This window comes from Somniosus microcephalus, chromosome 34 (genome assembly GCF_052327205.1).
Source record: "Somniosus microcephalus isolate GS21.2 chromosome 34, FLI_Smic_1.0, whole genome shotgun sequence".
Lineage (NCBI taxonomy): Eukaryota > Metazoa > Chordata > Chondrichthyes > Squaliformes > Somniosidae > Somniosus > Somniosus microcephalus.
In genome coordinates, this window is record NC_141020.1 from 8,662,554 (window position 1) to 8,688,811 (window position 26,258).

At 49.3% G+C, this 26,258-nt stretch overlaps 1 protein-coding gene across 1 annotated transcript in view; it reads right to left on the bottom strand.

The window, feature by feature from the left end:
• Positions 1-1,023: 1,023 nt before the first annotated feature.
• The window catches only part of LOC147096731 (exocyst complex component 3-like protein 2), a 59,509-nt gene continuing 34,274 nt past the window's right edge, over positions 1,024-26,258 (bottom strand). Inside the window, exons 7-12 of the mRNA XM_085973336.1 lie at positions 17,942-18,052; positions 16,214-16,349; positions 13,921-14,043; positions 12,284-12,439; positions 9,714-9,835; positions 1,024-2,177 (exon numbers count right to left, since the gene is read on the bottom strand). Of these exons, the coding sequence (XP_085829462.1) occupies positions 1,937-2,177; positions 9,714-9,835; positions 12,284-12,439; positions 13,921-14,043; positions 16,214-16,349; positions 17,942-18,052 (889 nt within the window). The 3' untranslated portion in view covers positions 1,024-1,936. The remainder of the gene's footprint in view (positions 2,178-9,713; positions 9,836-12,283; positions 12,440-13,920; positions 14,044-16,213; positions 16,350-17,941; positions 18,053-26,258) is intronic.

A 26,258-nucleotide genomic window follows, 5' to 3' on the forward strand; every position in this document is an offset into this window, starting at 1 on the left:
ATGCGGGCCGTGGGGAGCGCAAATTAAAGGGCCCTCCTGTACTAGAAATGGTACGTCTGGCTGGCTGGGGAGGAGGAGGAGGAGGAGGAGGAGGAGGAGGGAGGACTGGTGTGCCGGGAACACATAACAAACTGATGGAGAGAAACCCTCCCCAAAACCACAAATACACCAGTGTCGGCCTGTCAAAAAAACAAATCCACCCTCCCCCTTTAAGAGCTCACCAGAGCCAGAGTGTCTGCCGTCAATCAGCAGCTCGCCGCACCTGCCCTGCGCCCAACTTCCGGTTTAGCGCCCTGGCCCGCCGGCTTAGCGCCTAAAGAGAGGCGTGCAGCGCCAGTTTTAGCGCTCGAGCAAACTCTTAGGGCGAAGCTAATGAATATCGGAGAAGTGGCCTCGATTTGGCGGCGGGCGCAAACTTTAGCGGCCGCCCGACTTTACCGCCCCAAAAGTGGCTACAATGAATTTCTAGGCCCTAGACTAATAATCTGGTTGGCGCGAGTTCAAATCCCACCACAGCAGCTGAGGAATTTAAATTCAGTTAATTAAATCTGGAATAAAAAGCTAGTGTCAGTAATGGTGACCATGTAACTACTGGATTATCGTAAAAACCCATCTGGTTCACTAATATCCTTTAGTGGAAGGCAATCTACCGTCCTTACCCGGTCTGGCCTATATGTGACTCCAGGCCCACAGCAATGTGGTTGATTCTTAACTGCCGCTCTGAAATGGCCTAGCGAGACCCTCAGTTGTACCAAACCACTGTGATAAAGTTAGCACTGTGAGAGTACCTTCACCACACTGACTGCAGCGGTCCAAGAAGGCGGCTCACCACCACCTTCTCAAGGGGCAATTAGGGGATGGGCAATAAATGCTGGACTTGCCAGCCACGCCCACACCCCATGAACGAATACATTTTTAAAAATGTCTGGGAATGGAGCACGTTTCTTCAGCTCTGGTATCCGGAGTCAGGATTAAGCAGCCCCCAGGACAGGTACAGCACTCCCGCCCCCCCCCCCACCCCCTTTAGATGCTCTACACTGCCTCTCACAGTAGACTGTCCCTCACTGCACCAGTGTGACGCGCTTACCATTTGTCATACCAGCTGCCCTGTGCCCTTGCCAATTAGTGCCACATTGGGTATCCCAATCGCCCGGGCTGGATTTCAACACAGGAGCCAGAGCGGCCTCTTGCATTGTTCCACGGAAGCTCACCGTAAACTCGAGGAACAGCACCTCATCTTCCGATTAGGCACTTTACAGCCTTCCGGACTCAATATCGAGTTCAACAACTTCGGCCCCGATTATATTTTTTTATCCACACCTTTGGTTTGTGACTTTTTCTTTTTTCTCTCTCTCTCCCACGCGGCAGCTGTCTCTCTGCCAGTGCATTTCACACTTCATCTAGAGCCGTGCTTTGTCTCTTTACCTGTCCTATTACCATCTCGTCTCACCTTGAATATCTCTCAATGTCTCTTCTTTCATCCCCTCCCCCATTTACCAGCCCCCAAACTGCCTTTTGTTTTATTTCCTGCCTTTTCTCTCAGTTCTGACGAAGGGTTTCGACCCGAAATGTTAACTCTGTTTCTCTCTCCACGGATGTTGCCCTGGCCTGCTGAGTTTTTCCAGCGTTTTCTGTTGTTATTTCGGATTTCCAGCATCCGCAGTATTTTGCTATCGTATCTGTGAAGAGGTGTCTGACTCTCCAGATTGTGAGAGGTTGTCGGGTCCCAATGTTCGAGGCGCCACCTGTAAAGGGACTGTTAAAGGGTATGTCTCGGAGGGTCCTGGTAATTCCAGGGTGTACCTTGTGGTCCATCTCAAGCCTCAGCTCGGCGGGCGTCAGTTATTAACGATCGCCACGATCATTCCCTTCCTACTCACAGGCGGCCAGACGGGTTCCCGCCACCTCCGTCCCCCCAACCTCCGCCTTCCACCGGTCACCTGGTGCGAACGCTGCGTCGGCGAAACACGGACAGGCAGCCGGAGGCGCGGCTCATGCGGAGGTTGACGCACCCCATTTCTGGCAGGACATCGATCTCGGCGAACAGCGCTCTGTCGCGGGAAAGGACCAGCTCGCCATTACAGTCGTCAAAATCCTGTAGAGTTGCCAAGATGTTCTGCCGGCTTGCTTGGCCTACATCTCCCTTCACATCCAGCACGGCGGAGATATGCTTCTTACTGTAGGGGCAGGCGCAGAAAGAAAGTTAGCATTTTAATTGTTTCACTTCTTCCCCCCGCCCCCCACCTTTTCCCTCCCGGAGACATTGGGCTGGATTTTATCAATGCAGGCGAGTAGGAGGTGGGACTCCCACTTTCAGGGTTGTAGTCCTGCCTCCATCGAGTTGTGGCCAATCCACGCGATTTTCCCTTGATTGACCTTGTTAAGCCCGCCCAGCGGGCTCAGCAGGCCAATTAAGGGCCACCCGGCAACAGGTGACGTCACAGATTGACATTTCATCTGTCAAGAGCTTTTGACAGATGAACTATCAGTGTTTGACAGCTCTTTGAAGCTGTCAAACACTGACAATCTGTACTCCAAGTTAATTCTTTCCTCTCAGGCTGATTTAGAGATCTCTCCAGAACAGAAAGCAGAGGCTGCAGATTTTGACAGCTGGCGGCCATTCTGCTTTCTGTGCCGGTGAGATGAGGGACTCCCGAGACCTGAAGGAAGGAAGCCTGCATTAGTAAGTAAAGGTAAGTAAAACTTATTTAAACACTTTACACACACCAAACACACTTACCTCACTCACCTGAACACCGGACATCTCGAACCCTCCAAGTCCTTCAGCCCGACGGTCCGCCTCGCTAACTTGGCGTGGTCTGGAGCCGTCGGGCAGCCCACACTTCAGGGATAAAAATAGGGATTAGGCTAAAAACTGCCTGTTAACTACCTGTTAACAAGCAGTTAATTGGCACTAATCCCCTTCCCGCCTCGGAGAGGCGGCTCCCAGCACAGGTCGGGTACCCGCCTCCTGGGAAACGGTCATGGAGGCGGGTTGGGGGACGGGATGGGTTCGTGCCCCCTGATTTTGCGATTTTAATACCCCACACGCCTCCATTCCCGCCTCCACGGCCCTGGGAAATTCTAGCCCATTGCTTCTCGCTGGGAGATGTTCTTCACAATTCAGCGGGCGGCTCTCTCACCTGCTGAGTCAGAAGGTCGTGGGTTCAAGTCCCAGCTCCAGAGACCCAAGCATGTAATCCAGGCCGACACTCCCAGTGCGGTACCGAGGGAGTGCCGCACTGTCGGAGGTGCCGTCTTTCGGATGAGACGTTAAACCGAGGCCCCGTCTGCTCTCTCAGGTGGACGCAAAAGATCCCACAGCACTAATTCGAAGAAGAGCAGGGGGAGTTCTCGCCGGTGTCCCGGCCAATATTTATCCCTCAATCACATCACAAAAACAGATTATCTGGTCATTATCACATTGCTGTTTGTGGGAGCTTGCTGTGTGCAAATTGGTTGCCGCGTTTCCTACATTAGAACAGTGACTACACTCCAAAAGTACTTCATTGGCTGTAAAGCGTTTTGGGACGTCCGGTGGTCGTGAAAGGTGCTATAGAAATGCAAGTCTTTCTTTCTATCCAAATATTGTATTTATTATTTGGCATGCAAGCCATTTATGCCTGACTGCCAACCTTTATCTCGACCTGCAAACAATGAGGTTGTGTTTTTAATTATAAAATGAGTTTGTTTAACATTCGTGAACTTCTGTCTGTCTCCTTGGCATTGACCGCTGATGGGAAATTTGGCGATTTATTTTCCGACCCGACCTCCTCCCTTTAGACTAAACATAGATTTTAATTAACAGTTTCTTCAGTTGCGGGATTGGTGTCCTTACATCATGCTTGCGAGGAACCTCCCTTGACGGGATACTCAGCGTCACCACGGAGCTAACAAGATTCTCGTCACAACACCGTGCACCCTTACCGGGAATGTACACTGAGCTTTTCTTTGGTGCCTTGCCAATTTTCTTTGCCTGTTTGTGGGAACTTGCTGTGCGCAAGAGAGTGTGACTGAGAGAGGCCAGAGAGAGAGAGAGAAAGAAAAAAAGCTCCCACTAGCAGCAATGTGATAACGACCAGATAATCTGCTTTAGTGATGTTAGTTGATGTAAAAGATCCCACGGGCACTATGTCTCCATCTATGGCCAGCTCAAGATACCACAAGCAGGGAGAGTTCTCTCCAGTGTCCTGGGGCCAGTATTTATCCCTCAACCAACATAACAAAAATCAGAAAGAAAATACTGCAGATGCTGGAAATCTGAACTAAAAACAGAAAATGCTGGAGATACTCAGCAGGTCAGACAGCATCTGTGAAGAGAGAAACAGAGTTAACGTTTCAGGTTCTGTTCTGACGAGAGGTCATCGACCTGAAACGTTAACTCTGTTTCTCTCTTCACAGATGCTGCCTCCTGCTGAGTATCTCCAGCATTTTCTGTTTTTTATAACAAAATCAGATTAGCTGGTCATTATCACATTGCTGTTTGTGGGACTTTTGCTGTGTGTAATTTGGCTGCCGCGTTTCCTACATTACAGCAGTGACTCAGCAGTACTTTATTGGCTGTAAAGCGCTTTGGGACATTCCGAGGTTCTTTGCGCACGATCCTGGATGGCGAGTGTCGTCAGGCCGTTCGACTGTAGAAGGCATCGTGGCCGACTCCAACCCTGTCCTCAGCATTGTTGGGGTTAGGGTGGGGGGAAACCCGCCACGGTTCTTGCTCCTGATCACCATCCGGTGGCCACCCGCCCACCACCCCCACCCCCTCCCGTGGAAAGAGTGAGTGTGTGGACATCGAGTGAGAGCAGGGTCGGACCCGCCGGCGATGCCTTCCACGGCCGAATATTCTGCCGAAGACTCACTGTCCGTACAGAAAGCTGTACTGAGCGAGAGGCAGGTCCCTACAAGAGAGGAATAAAAGAAAAAAGAAAGACTTGCATTTCTATAGCGCCTTTCACGACCACCGGACTTCCCAAAGCGCTTTACAGCCAATGAAGTACTTTTTGAAGTGAAGTCGCTGTTGTAATGTAGGAAACGCGGCAGCCAATTTGCACACAGCAAGCTCCCACAAACCGCAGTGTGATAATGACCAGATCATCTGTTTTAGTGATGTTGATTGAGGGATAAATATTGGCCCCAGGACATAACTCCCCCTGCTCTTCTTCAAAATAGAGCCATGGGATCTTTTACGTCCACCCGAGAGAGCAGACAGGGGACTCAGTTTAACGTCTCATTCGAAAGACGACATCTCTGACAAAAATAGGGAGGTATTGCTTCAGTTGTACAAGGTATTGGTGAGACCGCACCTGGAATACTGCATACAGTTTTGGTGTCCATACTTAAGAAAAGACATACTTGCTCTCGAGTCAGTACAAAGAAGGTTCACTCGGTTAATCCCGGGGATGAGGGGATGGACATATGAGGAGAGGTTGAGTAGATTGGGACTCTACTCATTGGAGTTCAGAAGAATGAGAGGCGATCTTATTGAAACATATAAGATTGTGAAGGGGTTGGATCGGGTGGATGCGGGGAGGATGTTCCCGATGATGGGTGAAACTAGAACTAGGGGGCATAGTCTTAGAATAAGGGGCTGCTCTTTCAAAACTGAGATGAGGAGGAACTACTTCACTCAGAGGGTGGTAGGTCCATGGAATATGCTGCCCCAAAAAGCTGTCGAAGATACACCATTACATAAATTTAAAACAGAAATAGACAGTTTCCTAGAAGTAAAGGGAATTAAGGGTTACGGGGAGCGGGCAGGAATTTAGACATGAGTCTGGGTTCGGATCAGTCGTGGCCCTGTGGAGCGGGCCCAGGGGCCGTGTAGCCTGATCCTGCTCCTATTTCGTGTGTCTAATTCTGTTAGATTCAGGAGATGGTTCTGTGATAGTGGATTGGCGGTTAGGATCAGATCAGCCATGATCTTATTGAATGGCGGAGCAGGCTAGAGGGGACGATTGGCCTACTCCTGCTCCTATTTCTTATGTTCTTATGTCAGCCTAGCTTTATGTGCTCAAGTGCCTGTGGTGGGACTTAAACCCACAACCTGCTGACTCAGAGGCGAGAGTGCGACCCACCGAGCCACACCAGTAATCAAGCTCGTAATTAGCTCTAAAATAAATCCTGTTAAGAACTTCTCCCTTGGCAGTGGAGCAATTAGTGCTACTATGTTAGGAAATGAGACCGAAGATTATACGGTTTGTTTTCCCCTTCACACTGATTCATTTTTATGTCACGATGGCACCCAATATGGCCACTGGGACAGGAAGTGCTCCTGATTTCACTTCCTGTACACAGCCCTTGCCAGCGTCTAGTTTCCTCCCTTGCTATAAGTAGGATTCCAAATCAAAGCGGAAATGGACGCCTGTCACAATTCAGCGGCGGACATCAGGATGCTGAACAGTCAGGAAAAAGATCAGGAAAAATAACAAAATAAAAAAAGGCAATTGATAACACGAGGCAGTGACGTACTGCCGCGGTGCCAAGAACATTTCAGTAGGAATGGTTGGGAATATTGTTAGATATGTTCCACATTCCTTGGCGTCAGGCTCTGAATACACTCGGGAGTTTGCTAAAGTTCAGGAAGACCTTGTTGGCTTGAAGCATTTCCCATTGTTTGCACATTGCAAGGGCAAGCGGAAGGATTTAGATTAAAGAACATAAGGAATTAGGAGCAGGAGTCGGCCGTACGGCCCCTTGAGCCTGCTCCGCCATTCAATAAGATCATGGCTGATCTTCGGCCTACACTCCACTTTCCCGCCCGATCCCCATATCCCTTGATTCCCCTAGAGTCCAAAAATCTATCTATCTCTCTCAGTCTTGAATATACTCAACAACTGAGCATCCACAGCCCTCTGGGGTAGAGAATTCCAAAGATTCACAACCCTCTGAGTGAAGAAATTCCTCCTCGTCTCAGTCCTAAATGGCCGACCCCTTATCCTGAGACTGTGACCCCTGGTTCTAGACTCTCCAGCCAGGGGAAACAACCTCTCAGCATCTACCCTGTCAAGCCCTCTGAGAATCCTATATGATTCTTTTAAGGTGATCTAATATCTAGGAGGACAAAGTCACCCACCACTGGGAGGGTGGAAATATTGTGCGCCCCTCATATGACTTCCGATCTTCTCCCTCTCCTCTCCTGAAGGTGTTGACTTCTCTTGGAGGGTCATTGACCCCCTCGTCTCAATGGCCAGCTTCATGTGTGAGGACCAACGGTCAAGTGTTGGCAGGGTATTCGCCTGTGGGGGGCATCACAGCTGTGCCGGATCCTGTCCTCACTCAACATCCACACTCGTGCACCTGCCAGCAGGAATCTAGATTTATATTTGTTGCATTTCCCTTGTCTGAAGGATCTCAGGCCCACTTGAAACCTTCCAACTGAGGCCTGGTACCTCAACACAGACATGGGACTTCCTGGTCTGTAGGAGTTAGCCCCAAAGAGTACAATAGTGTAGTGGTTATGTTACTGGACCAGTAATCCAGAAGATTTAGACTAATAATCTAGTAGAACATGAGTTCGTAATACCACCATGGCAGTTTGAGAATCATAGAGTCATAAGGGCACAGAAGGAGGCCATTCGGCCCATCGAGTCCGTGCCGGCCCTCTGTAGAGCAATCCAGTCAGTCCCATTCCCCCGCTCTCTCCCCGTAGTCCTGCAAGTTCATTTCCCTCAAGTGCCTATCCAGTCTCCCCTTGAAAACATTGAGTGTCTCCGCTTCCACCACTTCCGTCGGCAGCGAGTTCCAGGTCCTCCCCACTCGCTGCGTAAAAAAGTTTTCCCTCTCATCCCCCCTGTATCTCTTGCCCAAAACCTTAAATCTGTGTCCCCTAGTCCTTGTACCCTCAACTAGTGGGAACAGCCTTTCCCCGTCTAGCCTATCCAAACCCGTCATAATCTTGTACACCGCTATCAAATCACCCCGCAACCTCCTTCGCTCTAATGAAAACAAATCCAGCTTCTCCAACCTGTCCTTGTAGCTAAGATCCCCCCATCCCCAGAACCATTCTGGTAAATCTCCTCTGCACCCTCTCCAGGGCCTTCACATCCTTCCTAAAGTGTGGTGACCAGAACTGGACGCAATACTCCAGTTGTGGCCTAACCAGCGCTCTATAACCATGAAGCAGTCAGATAATCCTCTCCCGATTTTCAATCCCTCCACCATTGTCGGCCGTGCCTTATGTTACCTGGGCCCTAAGCTCTGGAATTCCCTCCCTAAACCTCTCCGCTTCTCTACCTCTCTTTCCTCCTTTAAGATGCTCCTTAAAACCTACCTCTTTGGCCAAGCTTTTGGTCACCTGTCCTAATTTCTCCTTATGTGGCTCGTTGACAGATTATGTTTTATAACACTCCTGTGCAGCGCCCTGGGACGTTTTACTACTTTAAAGGCGCTATATAAATTCAAGTTGTTGTTGTTGTTGATATAAAAAACAACTGATCCACTAATGTCCTTCAGGGAACGAAACCTACTGTCCTTCGGCAGAAACATACAGCACAGAGGAGGCCATTCGCCCCATCGTGCCTGTGAAAGAACTCGCCAATAAGTCCTGCACCCCTGTAAATTTTTCCCCTTCAACTAGTCATCCAATTCCCTTTTGAAAGTTGCTATTGAATCTGCCCTTTCAGGCAGCGCATTCCAGATCATATATGTGACTCCAGCCCCAGACCAATATTTCTGACTCTCGCTAGCCTCGCTGTATCGAACCTCTGTACAGAATCACCAGGTGGGCTTCACGTACAACACCACCATCTCGGGGCGACTTGGGACGGGCAATACATGCCGGCCTTGCCAGCGACGCCCACATCCCCAGGATGAATTCAATAAAAACACCAGGGGGGAAATTCGGTTGCTTTGCGCCTCCCGTTCGCGCCCTAAGAGGGAGGCGGGGCGCTTCCAGTAGAGCCGCTGCTTCCCTCTTGGGGCGCTATCACTCAATTTCGGCTGCGGGGGGGGGGGCGCTAATCTTCCCGGGGTGCTAAAAGTAGCGCCCCGGTGAAGTTAGCGCCCCAAAGGGGGCGCAACTCAATTTTTCCCCCCTGCAGGAGCTGTATTCACAGGGACAGCTACGTAAACCCTTTTAAAGGCTTTCTTCTTCAGGGCTTTTGGGAATGGTAGTGTAGTGGTAATGTCACTGGGCTAGTAATCCAGAGGCCTGGACTTAATAATTCAGAGATGTGAATTCAAATCTCACCACAGTAGCTGGGGAATTTAAATTCAGTTAATTAAATAAATCTGGAATAAAAAGCTAGTGTCAGTAATGGTGACCATGTAACTACCGGATTGTCGTAAAAACTCATCTGGTTCACTAATGCCACTTTAGGGAAGGAAATCTGCTGTCCTTACCCGGTCTGGCCGATACGTGACTCCAGACCCACAGCAATGTGGTTGACTCTTAACTGTTCTCTGAAATGCCAAACAAGCCACTCAGTTGTAACAAACCGCTACGAAAAAGAATGAAACCGAACAGACCACCCGGCATTGACTGCAGCGGTTCAAGAAGACGGCTCACCACCACCTTTGCAAGGGCAATTAGGGATGGGCAATAAATGCTAGCGATGCCCACATCCCATAAACGAATAAAAAAAAAACTGAACCCAGCACCAGACGGTGTGGATCACGACATGTTTTTTTTTTTCTGTCTACTTTCCTCCCACAGAAATCGCGGCAAGGGGAGGAGAACAGGCAGAGTACTGGCGAAGAGTGATGGTTTAACTCACCGGATATCAGGGTAACTGCTCACCATGGCCCCAACTTCCATCTGCATGGAGGGGATATCCTTCAGTCTGACGATCTCTGCCAGGTGATTGATCGCAGGGTCCAGCCAGGACATCGTGGACTTCTGGAAAAAAAGAGGGGAAGGAAGAACAGCAATTGTCCGTTAGTGGCCAGGATCACGCTGAATGAAGCCTTGAACCCAGAGCTGTCACCACTGGGCACACCCTGGGTGTGAGGTTTCCAGTCTTGGGCTGCTAATCCCAGGGTCTGATCGTGGGAAAAGCAAACACGGCTAAAAGTGGCAAACTGTGTGACATGAATCTAGTCATTCATGTGGAAATGACTTATGAAATGATACTGGGTGGCCTGCTGGTGGCGCTGTCCAGGGAGAGTATAAATACTCGGGCACGGGCCCAGCTTGCTCAGGACATTCTTTAACAGGAACTGGTGAAGGACACAACTAGACCTCCATGTTGAAAAACAGTTGATTAAAGCCTTGTTTAATACTTGGACCAAGTGCCTAGTAGTTTTCATATGTCACTGTGTCTGCCACATAATCTGTGATGGCACAACCTCGTTCTTATTCTCTTTCCCCCCTCTACTCATCTTGTGTACTTCTGTCACCATCTCTCTATCAGAACTGATAGGGTAGATAGAGAGGAACTATTTCCGCTGCTTGGGGAGTCTAGAACTAGGGGGCATAGTCTAAAAATTAGAGCCAGACCTTCCAGGAGTGAAATTAGGAAACACTTCTACACACAAAGGGTGGTAGAAGTTTGGAACACTTCTGCAAATGGCAATTCATGCTCGATCAATTCATTTTAAATCTGAGATTGATAGCTTTTTGTTAACCAAAGGTATTAAGGGATATGAGGCAAAGGCGGGTCTATGGAGTTAGGTCGCAGATCAGCCATGATCTCATTGAATGGCGGAGCAGGCTCGAGGGGCTGAATGGCCTCCTCCTGTGCCTATGTTCCTATGTCTGTCTGTCTCTGCCTGTCTGTGTTGTCTACAAATATCTTCTATTTTCTCTCCTTGAAGAGCGAGAGAATGTAGGAGACAGCAATGGAGGCAAGACAATCCCATCAGTCATAGCTGTTGTGAAAAGCCCCTATTAGGATGAGAGGGGCTATAGTTTTATTTATAAATCAAAAGGACATGTTTCTATTCCAGTGTTGAATCATGTCAAGCTGTTTGTTACAAGTGTAACTGAGATTTATTACCGACGTTAGAGTTTCTAGGGATATTGAATCAGCTGCAAATTAAACATAAAAACACAAGCCCTGATACCATCCCCATCGCATTCACCCTCTCACGGTCAGGCCCACCACCTCCCCCACAAATCCCCCCGACTCTCCCACTCCCCATCCCCCCGACTCTCCCACTCCCCGTCCCCCCGACTCTCCCACTTCCCATCCCGACTCTCCCACTCCCCCCGACTCTCCCACTCCCCCTCCCCCCGACTCTCCCACTCCCCATCCCCCCGACTCTCCCACTCCCCATCCCCCCGACTCTCCCACTCCCCCTCCCCCCGACTCTCCCACTCCCCCCGACTCTCCCACTCCCCCTCCCCCCGACTCTCCCACTTCCCATCCCGACTCTCCCACTCCCCATCCCCCCGACTCTCCCACTCCCCCCGACTCTCCCACTCCCCCTCCCCCCGACTCTCCCACTCCCCGTCCCCCCGACTCTCCCACTCCCCGTCCCCCCGACTCTCCCACTCCCCCTCCCCCCGACTCTCCCACTCCCCCTCCCCCCGACTCTCCCACTCCCCCCGACTCTCCCACTCCCCCTCCCCCGACTCTCCCACTTCCCATCCCGACTCTCCCACTCCCCCCGACTCTCCCACTCCCCCCGACTCTCCCGCTCCCCCTCCCCCCGACTCTCCCGCTCCCCCTCCCCCCGACTCTCCCACTCCCCCTCCCCCCGACTCTCCCACTCCCCCTCCCCCCGACTCTCCCACTCCCCCTCCCCCGACTCTCCCGCTCCCCCTCCCCCCGACTCTCCCGCTCCCCCTCCCCCCGACTCTCCCACTCCCCCTCCCCCCGACTCTCCCGCTCCCCCTCCCCCCCGACTCTCCCACTCCCCCTCCCCCCGACTCTCCCGCTCCCCCTCCCCCCCGACTCTCCCATTCCCCCACCCCCCGACTCTCCCACTCCCCCTCCCCCCGACTCTCCCACTCCCCCTCCCCCCGACTCTCCCACTCCCCCTCCCCCCGACTCTCCCACTCCCCATCCCCCGACTCTCCCACTCCCCCTCCCCCCGACTCTCCCACTCCCCATCCCGACTCTCCCACTCCCCATCCCCCGACTCTCCCACTCCCCCTCCCCCCGACTCTCCCACTCCCCATCCCGAATCTCCCACTCCCCGTCCCCCCGACTCTCCCACTCCCCACCCCCCGACTCTCCCACTCCCCCTCCCTGCTGTCCCCATTGATTATGCCACTCCCGGTCCCACTCCCCATCCCATTCACTGTCCCACCCACTGTTCTGTAACCTCCAAGAATACGCCCAAACAAAGTTGGCCGCCTTAGTTGGGCCTCGTCAGTGTTTTGAACAAACTGTGAACTCACTTGACTTTCAAACAGCTCCTTCACTTGTGCGGACTCGTCGCTCAGTCGCTCAGCTACCTTTGCTTGCATCTCGGTCGATCTGCAGATTATCCGCACCTGCATCAGTGCCGTCAAGTACTCGATGACCACCCGCACGTGGATGGCGTTCACCAAAGCCTGGGTGAAGACATTTTTTGTTTCTGTTTTAATTTGACGTAGGTTGATGCACAGAGGGTTTCAAATCCTCGCAGGGTTACTCATCATTTCGTTAAAGAGTTGTTTTTTTTATTTGCTTATGGGATGTGGGCGTCGCTGGCAAGACCAGCATTTATTGCCCATCCCTAATTGCCCTCGAGAAGGTGGTGGTGAGCCGCCTTCTTGAACCGCTGCAGTCCGTGTGGTGAAGGTGCTCCCACAGTGCTGTTAGGGAGGGAGTTCCAGGATTTTGACCCAGTGACGATGAAGGGTTGGCGATATATTTCCAAGTCAGGATGGTGTTTGACTTGGAGGGGAACTTGGAGATTGTGGTGTTCCCATGCGCCTGCTGCCCTTGTCCTTCTAGGTGGAAGAGGTCGCGGGTTTGGGAGGTGCTGCCGAAGAAGCCTTGGCGAGTTGCTGAAGTGCATCTTGTAGATGGTACACACTGCAGCCACGGTGCGCCAGTGGTGGAGGGAGTGAATGTTTAAGGTGGTGGACGGGGTGCCAATCAAGCGGGCTGCTTTGTCCTGGATGGTGTCGAGCTTCTTGAGCGTTGTTGGAGCTGCACTCATCCAGGCAAGTGGCGAGTATTCCATCACACTCCTGACTTGTGCCTTGTAGATGGTGGAAAGGGTGTGGGGGGACAGCGGGAGGCTGTCGGGACTGTTCACTGTGGGACTTACACCATGGGACTGACAAGTGGCCTTTCTCGATGTAAGTTAATGACAAGCGATCAGGAGCAGGAACCCTGGCTGGTTTCCTCTTCCCGAATCGAGCCATCTGGAGGCCAAAGGGTTGAGGTTTTGGACGAAGTGAATAGAAACATAGAAGATAGGAGCAGGAGTAGGCCATTCGGCCCCTCGAGCCTGCTCCGCTATTCAATGAGATCATGGCTGATCATCCAAACTCAGTACCCTGTCCCTGCCTTCTCGCCATATCCCTTGATCCCTTTAGCCTTAAGAAATATATCTAACTCCTTCTTGAATATATTTAATGAATTGGCCTCAACTGCCTTGTGTGGTAGAGAATTCCACAGGTTCACCACTCTCTGGGTGAAGAAATTCCTCCTCCTCTCTGTCCTAAATGGCTTATCCCTTATCCTTAGACTGCGACCCCTGGTTCTGGACTCCCCCGCCATCGGGAACATCCTTCCTGCATCTAGTCTGTCTAGTCCTGTTAGAATTTTATAAGTTTCAATGAGATCCCCTCTCATTCTTCTAAACTCTAGTGAATATAAGCCCAATCGACCCAATCTCTCCTCATACGTCATTCCTGCCATCCCAGGTATCAGTCTGGTGAATCTTCGCTGCACTCCCTCCATGGCACGAACATCCTTCCTCAGATCAAGTGACCAAAACTGCACACAACACTCAAGGTGTGGTCTCACCAAGGCCCTGTACAACTGCAGCAAGACATCCTTGCTCCTGTACTCAACCCTAAATAGGGGAATGTTACCTTACCTGGTATGGTGGAGTTTTCATTTTTCGGAAGTGGTTGAAATGCTGCTGGATGGTGCTGGTGATGCTTTCAAAACTCTCATTGCTTTGGACCCATTTCTTTTTGAACAGCTTTGAAAAGCTTGGCTGTAAATGAAGACCACAGACATGGGAATAGGGTTTGTAAACAAATCCAAGCTCATAGATTCTAGGACGGTTCCCGCGGATTGGAAGGTAGCAAATGTAACCCCACTATTTAAGAAAGGAGGGAGAGAGAAAACGGGGAACTACAGACCAGTTAGCCTGACATCAGTAGTGGGGAAAATGCTAGAATCTATTATTAAGGACGTGGTAACAGGGCACTTAGAAAATAATAATAGGATTGGGCCAAGGATTTATGAAAGGGAAATCATGTTTGACGAATCTGTTAGAGTTTTTGAGGTTGTAACTAGCAGAATAGATGAGGGGGAACCAGTGGATGTGGTGTATTTGGATTTTCAGAAGGCATTCGATAAGGAGCCACACAAGAGGTTATTAAACAAAATTAGGGCTCATGGGATTGGGGCAATATACTAGCATGGATTGAGGATTGGTTAACGGACAGAAAACAGAGAGTAGGAATAAACGGGTCATTTTCGGGTTGGCAGGCTGTAACTAGTGGGGTACTGCAAGGATCAGTGCTTGGGCCTCAGCTATTCACAATCTACATCAATGATTTGGATGAGGGGAGCAAATGTAATATTTCCAAGTTTGCTGATGATACAAAGCTGGGTGGGAATGTAAGTTGTGAGGAGGATGCAAGGAGGCTTCAAGGGGATATAGACAGGCTAAGTGAGTGGGCAAGAACATGGCAAATGGAATATAATGTGGAGAAATGTGAAGTTATCCACTTTGATAGGAAAGTAGAAAAGCAGAGTATTTTTTAAATGGTGAGAGATTGGGAAATGTTGGTGTTCAGAGGGACCTGGGTGTCCTTGTACACGAATCACTGAAAGTTAATATGCAAGTACAGCAAGCAATTAGGAAAGCAAATGGTATGTTGGCCTTTATTATAAAGAGGATTTGAGTATAAGGGTAAAGACATCTTACTGCAATTATATAGGGCCCTGGTGAGACCACACCTGGAGTATTGTGTACAGTTTTGGTCTCCTTACCTAAGGAAGGATATACTTGCCATAGAGGGAGTGTAACAAAGGTTCACCAGACTGGTTCCTGGGATGGGGGGATTGTCCTATGAGGAGAGATTGAGTAGACTAGGCCTATATTCTCTAGAGTTTAGAAGAATGAGAGGTGATCTTATTGAAACATACAAAATTCTTACAGGGCTTCACAGGGTAGATGCAGGGAGGATGTTTCCCCTGGCTGGGGAGTCTAGAACCAGGGGTCACAGTCTCAGAATAAGGGGTCGGCCATTTAGGACTGAGATGAGGAGCTTTTTCTTCACTCAGAGGGCGGTGAATCGTTGGAATTCTCTCCCCCAGAGGGCTGTGGAGGCTCAGTCGTTGAGTATATTCAAGACTGAGATCGATAGGTTTTTGAATATTAAGGGAATCAAGGGATATGGGGATCAGGCGGGAAAGTGGAGATGAGGTAGAAGATCAGCCATGATCTTATTGAATGGCGGAGCAGGCTCGAGGGGCCAAATGGCCGACTCCTGCTCCTATTTCTTATGTTCTTATGATCATGGTGGGGGGGGGGGGTGGAGTTTAGTGCCTCCCCTCCTCAGAAACACTGACAGAAGCAGCGGTCCTCCCAGAGTCGGGTAATCGGTGCATTATTTGTTTTCTTTCCCCCCCTCCTCTCTCGAAAGGTATCATCTCCGTGTACCTCACCCAAGTGGCCATTCTTCACGTCTGACCTTCAACCCTCGGCTCAACCAATGTGCACACCTGCCCACTTTCCTGCGGTTGCGGGGGGGGCGGTTAGTGGTCAGTCATGAACCGGAGCAGGGACCGAGATTGATGTTCTCCTTCTCAAGCCTGGGGGGGTGGGGGGCAATTGTAGAGCTCCAGCTGTTGGCCAGCTGTTGACCAGCTGTTACCCCAGCTATCAGCACAGATTGGGAACAGAACACCGGATCTTCTGGTCTGGTTTGCCCCAGTAACGCAAGACGCAAGGCAGTGTGCGATCCCACTGAGCCATGAGGAAGGCTCGGAATCTTGATGCCCAGATGTTATGGCGGCTCCCACAATAACGCACGTGTGTGTGAGTGTGTGTGTGAGAGTGTGAGTGTGTGTGTGTGTGTCGCAACTTGGGAGTCCAGCCATTCGACTGAATCCTCCTGACAACGGATAAAAGAAAGACAAGGTTCTCTCACCTTTAGTTCATCAAAAAGCTTCTCCATTAAGAGTCTGTTGCCTTCCCTCACCACCTTGTCCAGAGAAACCATCGCCTTCTTCCTTTCTTCTTCACCGTCAGTGGAGACTTTCTGTGTCAGGCGTTCGATGTAGTCCCTGAAAAAACCATGGCAGAAGGAGAAGGCTGAGTGCGGGGATGGGCCAGGAGCGACAGAGATGGAGATTTTGTCATCTGATCCGCTTGGCCTGATTCCAGCCTGTAACTACTCCTGGGTATCTGTTATTCTACATCTGTAATTGTAGAGTAACTACCCTGTGTATATAGTAGAGTAACTGCCCTGTGTATATAGTAGAGAGTAACTGCCCTGTGTGCACTGTAGAGAGTAACTACCCTATGTATATAGTAGAGAGTAACTACCCTGTGTATATAGTAGAGAGTAACTACCCTGTGTATATAGTAGAGAGTAACTACCCTGTGTATATAGTAGAGAGTAACTGCCCTGTGTATATAGTAGAGAGTAACTGCCCTGTGTATATAGTAGAGAGTAACTGCCCTGTGTATATAGTAGAGTAACTACCCTGTGTATATAGTAGAGAGTAACTACCCTGTGTATATAGTAGAGAGTAACTGCCCTGTGTATATAGTAGAGAGTAACTGCCCTGTGTATATAGTAGAGAGTAACTGCCCTGTGTATATAGTAGAGAGTAACTGCCCTGTGTACACTGTAGAGAGTAACTACCCTGTGTATATAGTAGAGAGTAACTACCCTGTGTATATAGTAGAGAGTAACTGCCCTGTGTATATAGTAGAGTAACTGCCCTGTGTATATAGTAGAGAGTAACTACCCTGTGTACACTGTAGAGAGTAACTACCCTGTGTATATAGTAGAGAGTAACTACCCTGTGTATATAGTAGAGTAACTGCCCTGTGCATATAGTAGAGAGTAACTGCCCTGTGTATATAGTAGAGAGTAACTGCCCTGTGTATATAGTAGAGAGTAACTGCCCTGTGTATATAGTAGAATAACTGCCCTGTGTACACTGTAGAGAGTAACTGCTCTGTGTATATAGTAGAGAGTAACTGCCCTGTGTATATAGTAGAGAGTAACTGCCCTGTGTATATAGTAGAGAGTAACTGCCCTGTGTATATAGTAGAGTAACTGCCCTGTGTATATAGTAGAGAGTAACTGCCCTGTGTACACTGTAGAGAGTAACTGCCCTGTGTATATAGTAGAGAGTAACTGCCCTGTGTATATAGTAGAGTAACTGCCCTGTGTACACTGTAGAGAGTAACTACCCTGTGTATATAGTAGAGTAACTACCCTGTGTATATAGTAGAGAGTAACTGCCCTGTGTACACTGTAGAGAGTAACTACCCTGTGTATATAGTAGAGTAACTACCCTGTGTATATAGTAGAGAGAAACTGCCTTGTGTATATAGTAGAGTAACTGCCCTGTGTACACTGTAGAGAGTAACTGCCCTGTGTATATAGTAGAGTAACTGCCCTGTGTACACTGTAGAGAGTAACTGCCCTGTGTATATAGTAGAGTAACTGCCCTGTGTACACTGTAGAGAGTAACTACCCTGTGTATATAGTAGAGAGTAACTGCCCTGTGTACACTGTAGAGTAACTACCCAGTGTACACTGTAGAGTGACAGCCCTGTGTATATGGTAGGGAGTAACTGCCCTGTGTATATAGTAGCGAGTACACGGCCTGGTGTATGTTAAGTAGAGGTGTGGAGTTACCTGAAGGCAGGGCAGCAATTCACCACCGCAATCGTTTGAGGGACTAACCATTCCGGGCTGGCTGTACTTTCGGAGAATCGTTCATAAAACCCTTGCACACTTGTTTGAAAACTGTAAAACAAGAGACAGTGAGATCAGCGCAGGCTCCAAGACCTCTAAGAAGAGACCGGACAGATTGAGAAGGCAGCAGGTGTGGATGGTGCAGTCTGAGAATGCTGAGACCCGTCAACCAGGCACCAAGTATGGTAGCAGGATGGTAGAGCCATGTGATCTAGTGCAATCGTGAACTCGTATCATATCTTGTACGGTGTGGGTGCAATCTTGCATTTATATAGCGCCTTTAACGTAGTGAAACATCCCAGGATGCTTCACAGAAGCGTAATCAGGCAAAATTTGACACCGAGCCTCATAAGGAGATATTAGGACAAGTGTCCAAAGGCTTGGCCAAAGAGATAGGTTTTACAGAGCGTCTTAAAAGGAGGTGAGGGAATTCCAGAGCTTAGGGCCCAGGCCTAAGAACATAAGAAATAGGAGCAGGAGTAGGCCATACGGCCTCTCGGGCCTGCTCCGCCATTCAATAGGATCATGGCTGATCTGAATCTAGACTCACGTCTACTTCCCTGCCCTCTCCCCGTAACCCCTAATTCCCTTATCTGCTAGGACAATGTCTATCTCCATTTTAAATTTATTTAATGTTGCAGCTTCCACAGCTCTCTGGGGTAGCAAATTCCATAGATTTACTACCCTCTGAGTGAAGAAGTTTCTCCTCATCTCAGTTTTGAAAGGGCAGCCCCTTATTCTAAGATTATGCCCCCTAGTTCTAATCTCACCCATCAGTGGAAACATCCTCACCGCATCCACCCGATCAAGCCCCCTCACAATCGCCTCTCATTCTTCTGAACTCCAATGAGTAGAGGCCCAACCTACTCAACCTTTCCTCATATGTCAACCCCCTCATCTCCGTAATCAACCGAGTGAACCTTCTCTGAACCGCCTCGAGAGCAAGTATATCTTTTCTTAAATATGGAAACCAAAACTGCACGCAGTATTCCAGTTGTGGCCTCACCAATACCCTGTATAACTGCAGCAAGACTTCCCTGTTTTTATACTCCATCCCCCTTGCAATAAAAGCCAAGATTCCATTGGCCTTCCTGATCACCTGCTGCACCTGCATACTAACTTTTTGTGTTTCATGCACCAGGACCCCCAGATCCCTTTGTACTGTAGCACTTTGCAGTTTCTCTCCATTTAGATAGTAACTTGCTCTTTGATTTTTTCTGCCAAAGTGCATAACCTCACACTTTCCAACATTATATTGCATCTGCAGCTGAAGGCACGACCGCCAAAGGTGGAGTGAAGTAAATTGGAGGAGCGCAGAGATTTCGGAGTCCCACCTGGGGACCTCCTGCAAATACTGACACCTTCACAGAAACCATCTTACAATATTGGTGCCCTCCAAGGGAATCCCTGCAAATATTGATACACTCCTGGAGACCCCTTGTTCTCACTTCTGAAAGACAGTCTCAACCAGCCAGAGAAAAACAGTGTTATGATTGCAGAAAATACTTTTTTTTATTTGTACACAGGAACAGAAATAGTGGAGGCAGTTCAGAGAAGGTTCACGAGGTTGATTCCGGAGATGAAGGGGTTGTCTTATGAGGAAAGGTTGAGCAGGTTGGGCCTATACTCATTGGAGTTTAGAAGAATGAGAGGGGATCTTATTGAAACATATTAAGATTCTGAAGGGGATTGACAGGGTAGATGCAGAGAGGATGTTTCCCCTCGTGGGGAAATCTCGAACTAGGGGGCACAGTCTCAGAATAAAGGGTCGCCCTTTTAAAACGGAAATGAGGAGGAATTTCTTCTCTCAGGGGGTTGTGAATCTTTGGAATTCTCTTCCCCAGAGAGCTGTGGAGGCGGAGTCACTGAATATATTCAAGGTGGAGAGAGACAGATTTTTGAACGATAAGGGAGTCGAGGGGTATGGGGAGAGAGCGGGGAAGTGGGGTTGAGGCCAAGATCGGATCAGCCATGATCTTATTGAATGGCGGAGCAGGCTCGAGGAGCCGAATGACCTCCTCCTGCTCCTACGTCTTATGTTCTGGTAAGTCAACAGGTACAGAAAAATATAGAAATATGATGGCCTCCATGGACCCCATAAAATCCCCGGATGCCCTGAGGCTGCCAACAGGGATGCTGGAGCGTTTTACCTTGTCAAAGGTGCTATATAAATGCAGGTTGCTGATATTTGAAGAGAATCCCACAGACGAGTGGGTTAAGGGTTAATGAGGTATATTACCAACAATACTCATTGTGCAGGCAGAGGAGGAACCGTGCAAAAGAACAATGAGTTACGGAACCTGGCCGTCCAGGTTCTGTTTGTGTGGCATGACCTGAACAAATTGAATCGCTTTGCCTAAGGAAGGATATACTCGCCATAGAGGGAGTGCAACGAAGGCTCACCAGACTGGTTCCTGGGATGGGGGATTGTCCTATGAGGAGAGATTGAGTAGACTGGGCCTATATTCTCTAGAGTTTAGAAGAATGAGAGGTGATCTCATTGAAACATGCAAAATTCTTACAGGGTTCGACAGGGTAGATGCAGGGAGGATGTTTCCCCAGGCTGGGGAGTCTAGAACCAGGGGTCACAGTCTCAGAATAAGGGGGTCGGCCATTTAGGACTGAGATGAGGAGGAATTTCTTCACTCAGAGGGTGGTGAATCTTTGGAATTCTCTGCCCCAGGGGGCTGTGGAGGCTCAGTCGTTGAGTATATTCAAGACAGAGATCGAGAGATTGTTGGATATTAAGGGAATCAAGGGATATGGGGATAGTGCAGGAAAGTGGAGTTGAGGTAGAAGATCAGCCATGATCTTATTGAATGGCGGAGCAAGCTCGAGGGGCCGAATGGCCGACTCCTGCTCCTATTTCTTATGTTCTTAATCTGAAAGGGGAACTAACCAGAAATTACAATTCCCAGAAATAAGTGGCAATGGAATTTCAAGGGATGAGGGATGTGTAGGAAAGGGTAAGCGAAGACGACTCCCTCCTCTGTACCTAGCAGGTGAAAGTATAAAGTCAGATGGGGATATACAATGGGCTGTAGGGTCTGTATATCTGTATAACCTTAAAATTAGAGCTAGGCTGTTCAGGGGTGATGTCAGGAAGCACTGCGGGTGGATGGGTTGTTGAGCATTCACGATGCTGAGAGGGTCGTGGATAGCACGTTTAGTGAGTTGGTCACACCGCAGGTAAGGGCTGCACAGGAAGAAAGGAAATGGGTGACCACCAGGCGGAGAAATAGAAGCAGGCAGGTAGTGCAGGAGACCCCTGTGACCATTCCCCTCTCAAACAGGTATACCGATTTGGATACTGTTGAGGGGGATGACTCACCAGGGGAAGGCAGCAGCAGCCAACTTCCTGGCACTGGGGGTGCTCCTGCTGCCCAGGAAGGGAGGAAAAAGAGTGGGAGAGCAATAGTGGTAGGGGATTCTATAGTAAGGGGAACAGATAGGCGTTTCTGTGGCCGTAGACGTGAATCCAGGATGGTTTGTTGCCTCCCTGGTGCCAGGGTCAAGGATGTCACTGAGCGGCTGCAGGGCATTCTGGAGGGGGAGGGTGAACAGCCAGAGGTCGTGGTCCACATTGGTACCAACGACATAGGTAAAAAGAGGGATGAGGTCCTGCAGCAAGAATTTAGGGAGCTAGGTGGAAGATTAAAGAGCAGGGCCTCAAAGGTTGTAATCTCTGGATTACTCCCGGTGCCATGTGCTAGTGAGTATAGGAATAGGAAGATAGAACAGATGAATGCGTGGCTCAAGGGATGGTGCAGGAGGGAGGGCTTTCGTTTCCTGGATCACTGGGTCTGCTTCTGGGAAAGGTGGGACTTGTACAAGTCGGACGGTTTACACCTGAACCAGAGGGGGACCAATATCCTTGCGGGGAGGTTTGCTAGCACTGCTGGGGGGGGGGGTTTAAACTGACTTGGCAGGGGGATGGGATACAGAGTGGAACTATAGTAGGGGGTGATTTGCAGCCAAATACGGAGGAAAAAACAAGTCAGCTGGGAAGGCAGAGCAAATATGTGAAGGCAAAAGGGAATATGGCAAGGCTGGAAGGCATTTATTTTAATGCAAGGAGTCTTGCAAATAAGGTGGATGAACTGAAGTTGTTGTTGAACACATGGGAGTACGATATTGTTGCTATCACGGAGACATGGTTGAGGGAGGGTCAGGACTGGCAGCTCAATATTCTGGGGTATAGAATCTTCAGGCGAGACAGAGGGGGGTGTAAAAGGGGAGGGGGTGTTGCAATATTAATTAAGGAATCAATTACTGCTGTAAGGAGGGATGATATATTAGCGTGTTCCTCAAATGAGGCCATATGGGTAGAACTTAAAAACAAAAAGGGGGCAAGCACTTTGCTGGGAGTGTACTATAGGCCCCCAAGCAGTCAGGGGGAGATAGAGGAACAGATATGTAGGCAAATCGCAGAGAAGTGCGAAAATAATAGGGTAATAATAGTGGGGGATTTCAACTTCCCCAATATTAATTGGGATAGTCAGAGTGTGAAAGGCTTAGAGGGTGCAGAATTCCTAAAGTGCATCCAGGGGAGCTTTTTGAGCCAGCATGTAGAAAGTCCTACAAGAGAGGGGGCGGTACTGGACCTAATTCTAGGGAATGTAGCCGGGCAAGTGGTGGAAGTGTCAGTAGGAGAGCATTTTGGAGACAGTGACCATAATTCGGTGAGGTTTAAGGTGGTCATGGAAAAAGACAAAGACGGCCCGGAAATAAGGGTTCTAAATTGGGGGAAGGCCGATTTTAATATGATAAGGCAGGATCTGGCCAAAGTGGACTGGGAGCAGCTACTTATAGGAAAATCCACATCAAAGCAGTGGGAGACTTTCAGAAGGGAAATAGAGAGAGTACAACGCCAACACGTTCCTGTAAAGGTCAAGGGTGGGACCAACAAGCAAAGGGAACCTTGGATGACAAGGGATATACAAAAATGCATTAGGAAAAAAAGGGGGGCTTTTGGCAGTTACAAAAGACTAAAGACGGAGGAAGCCCTAGAGGAGTATAAAAAGTGCAGGGGCATACTTAAAAAAGAAATTAGGAGGGCGAGGAGGGGCCATGAAATAACACTGGCGAGCAAAATAAAGGAAAATCCTAAGATGTTTTATAAGTATATTAAGGGCAAGAGGATAACCAGGGAAAGGGTAGGGCCCATTAGGGACCAAAGTGGCAATCTGTGTGTAGAGCCAGATGATGTAGGCGGGGTTTTGAATGAATTTTTTGCATCTGTGCTCACTATGGAGAAAGACGATGTAGACATAGAAATCGGGCAAGGGGACTGTGACATACTTGAACGTATTAGCATCGAGAGGGAGGAGGTACTAGCGGTTTTAGCAGGCCAAAAAGTGGATAAATCCCCAGGCCCGGACGAGATGTATCCCAGGCTGTTGTGTGAGGCAAAGGAGGAGATTGCAGGGGCTCTGACACAAATTTTCAGAACCTCTCTGGCCACAGGGGATGTACCAGAGGACTGGAGAACAGCTAACGTAGTACCATTATTCAAGAAGGGTAGCAGGGATAAACCAGGGAATTACAGGCCAGTGAGCCTAACATCTGTGGTAGGGAAATTATTGGAAAAAATTCTGAGGGACAAAATTAGTCTCCACTTGGAGAGGCAAGGATTAATCGGGGATAGTCAGCATGGCTTTGTCAAGGGTAAATCATGTCTGACCAATCTGATTGAATTTTTCGAGGGGGTGACTAGGTGTGTGGATGAGGGAAATGCTGTGGATGTGGTTTACATGGATTTCAGTAAAGCTTTTGACAAAGTCCCGCATAGGAGACTGGTCAAGAAGGTAAGAGCCCATGGGATCCAGGGTGCCTTGGCGCGTTGGATCCTAAACTGGCTGAGTGGCAGGAGGCAGAGGGTGATGGTCGAAGGTTGCTTTTGTGACTGGAAGCCTGTGTCCAGTGGGGTACCTCAGGGATCGGTGCTGGGTCCCTTGCTGTTTGTGATCTACATAAATGATTTGGATGAGAATGTAAAAGGTATGATCAGTAAGTTCGCAGATGACATGAAAATTGGTGGGGTGGTAAATTGCGAGGAGGAAAGCCTCCGGCTACAGGACGATATAAACGGGTTGGTCAGATGGGCGGAAAAGTGGCAAATGGAATTTAACCCTGAAAAGTGCGAGGTGATGCATTTTGGACGGACAAATAAGGCAAGGGAATACACAATGAGTGGTAGGACCCTAGGAAGTACAGAGGGTCAGAGGGACCTTGGTGTACATGTACATAGATCCCTGAAAGCAGCGGAACAGGTAGACAAGGTGGTTAAAAAGGCATATGGGATACTTGCCTTCATTAGCCGAGGCATAGAATATAAGAGCAGGGAGGTTATGATGGAGCTGTACAAAACGCTGGTGAGGCCACAGCTGGAGTACTGTGTGCAGTTCTGGTCGCCTCACTATAGGAAGGATGTGATTGCTTTGGAGAGGGTGCAGAGAAGATTCACCAGGATGTTACCTGGGATGGAGCGCCTCAGCTATGAAGAAAGACTAAACAGGCTGGGGTTGTTTTCCTTGGAGCAAAGAAGGCTGAGGGGGGACCTGATAGAGGTGTACAAAATGATGAGGGGCATAGATAGGGTAGATAAAGAGGAACTTTTCCCCTTAGTAAGGGGGTCAATAACAAGGGGGCATAGATTCAAGGTAAGGGGCAGGAGGTTTAGAGGGGATTTGAGGAGGAACTTTTTCACCCAGAGGGTGGTTGGAATCTGGAACTCACTGCCTGAAAGGGTGGTAGAGGTAGGAACCCTCATAACATTCAAGAAGCATTTGGATGAGCACTTGAAATGCCATTGCATACAAGGCTATGGACCAAATGCTGGAAAATGGGATTAGAATAGACAGGGATTGATGGACGGCGCAGACACGATGGGCCGAAGGGCCTCTTTCTGTGCTGTATAACTCTATGACTCTATGACTCTATGACACTTCTTCACACAAAGGGTTAGTGGAAATCTGGAACTCGCTCCCTCAATAAACTGCTGAGGCTGGGGGAGATCAAGTGAAAATTTAAAAACTGAGATTGATAGATTTTTGTTGGGTAAGGGTATTAAGGGTTACGGAACCAAGGTGGGTAGATGGAGTTAAGATACAGATCAGCCATGATCTAATTGAAGGGCGGAACAGGCTCGAGGGGCTGAATGGCCTCCTCCTGCTCCTGTGTATAGAGTACATGAGTTCAATAGAGGAGTGAGAGCTTTCGTTGCTTAGCAGCGGGACTGACCTTTGAACTTGCTGGAAGCCATAATGAAAACAGCGGGGGGGGTTGATTGATGAGAAACCAAAATGCCAAATTTTGGATTTAGTTTCAAATAGAGTTGGGGGAGGGTTCGAGGTGTCTGCCTCAGGTTTAAGTTCAGTGTAGCGTTGGACGTGAACAAAGAGATAAAAATCTTTGTTGGAGATATGTATTGTCGCACGGGGCAGGTGGCAAGGGCAATGAGAGAAAGAAATCTTTCTGTAGGAATTCCAGTAACCTAATTCACGGACTTCCCAGCTGTGCCCTTTAGCAACAAGGAGGCAACCAGCAGGTTAGCAGTAATTGCAAAGTCAAGAACCAATCAGGAGGCAGAATAGGTTTCATGTGGGGGAAGGGCAGGGTTCTGAGATAGGCTTTACTGTTGATGGAAGCTCATTGCAAAGAAAGACTTGCATTTCTATAGCGCCTTTCATGACCACCGGACGTCCCAAAGCGCTTTACAGCCAATGAAGTACTTTCTTTTGAAGTGTAGTCACTGTTGTAATGTAGGAAACACGGCAGCCAATTTGCGCACAGCAAGCTCCCACAAACAGCAATGTGATAATGACCGGATCATTTGTTCTTTAGTGATGTTGTTTGAGGGGTAAGTATTGGCCCCTGGACACCTGGGGAGAACTCTCCTTCGAGATAGTGGCCGTGGGATCTTCTATGTCCACCTGAGAGGGCGGACGGGGCCTCGGTTTGACGTCTCATCTGAAAGAAGGCACCTCCGACAAACCTTCAGACTTAACATCTGTGCCCCTGAGGTAAAAGCGCAGAGGGCGAGAAATTCGGCTCCTTTGTGCCTCCGGGGGGTGCTAATGGGGGGCAAAGGGCTTATCGGCCGGGGGGGGTTAAAAAAGCACCCCCCGAGAACTTCGGCGGGGCATTGCTGAGGCGCTACCCGATAGTGACGCGACCCCTTAGCGCCCTGCGACAGAAATTTGGCTGCTCCCCGCGGGCGGTGTCAGCGCCAGCTTGGCGGGTCGCGAGCCGGGCC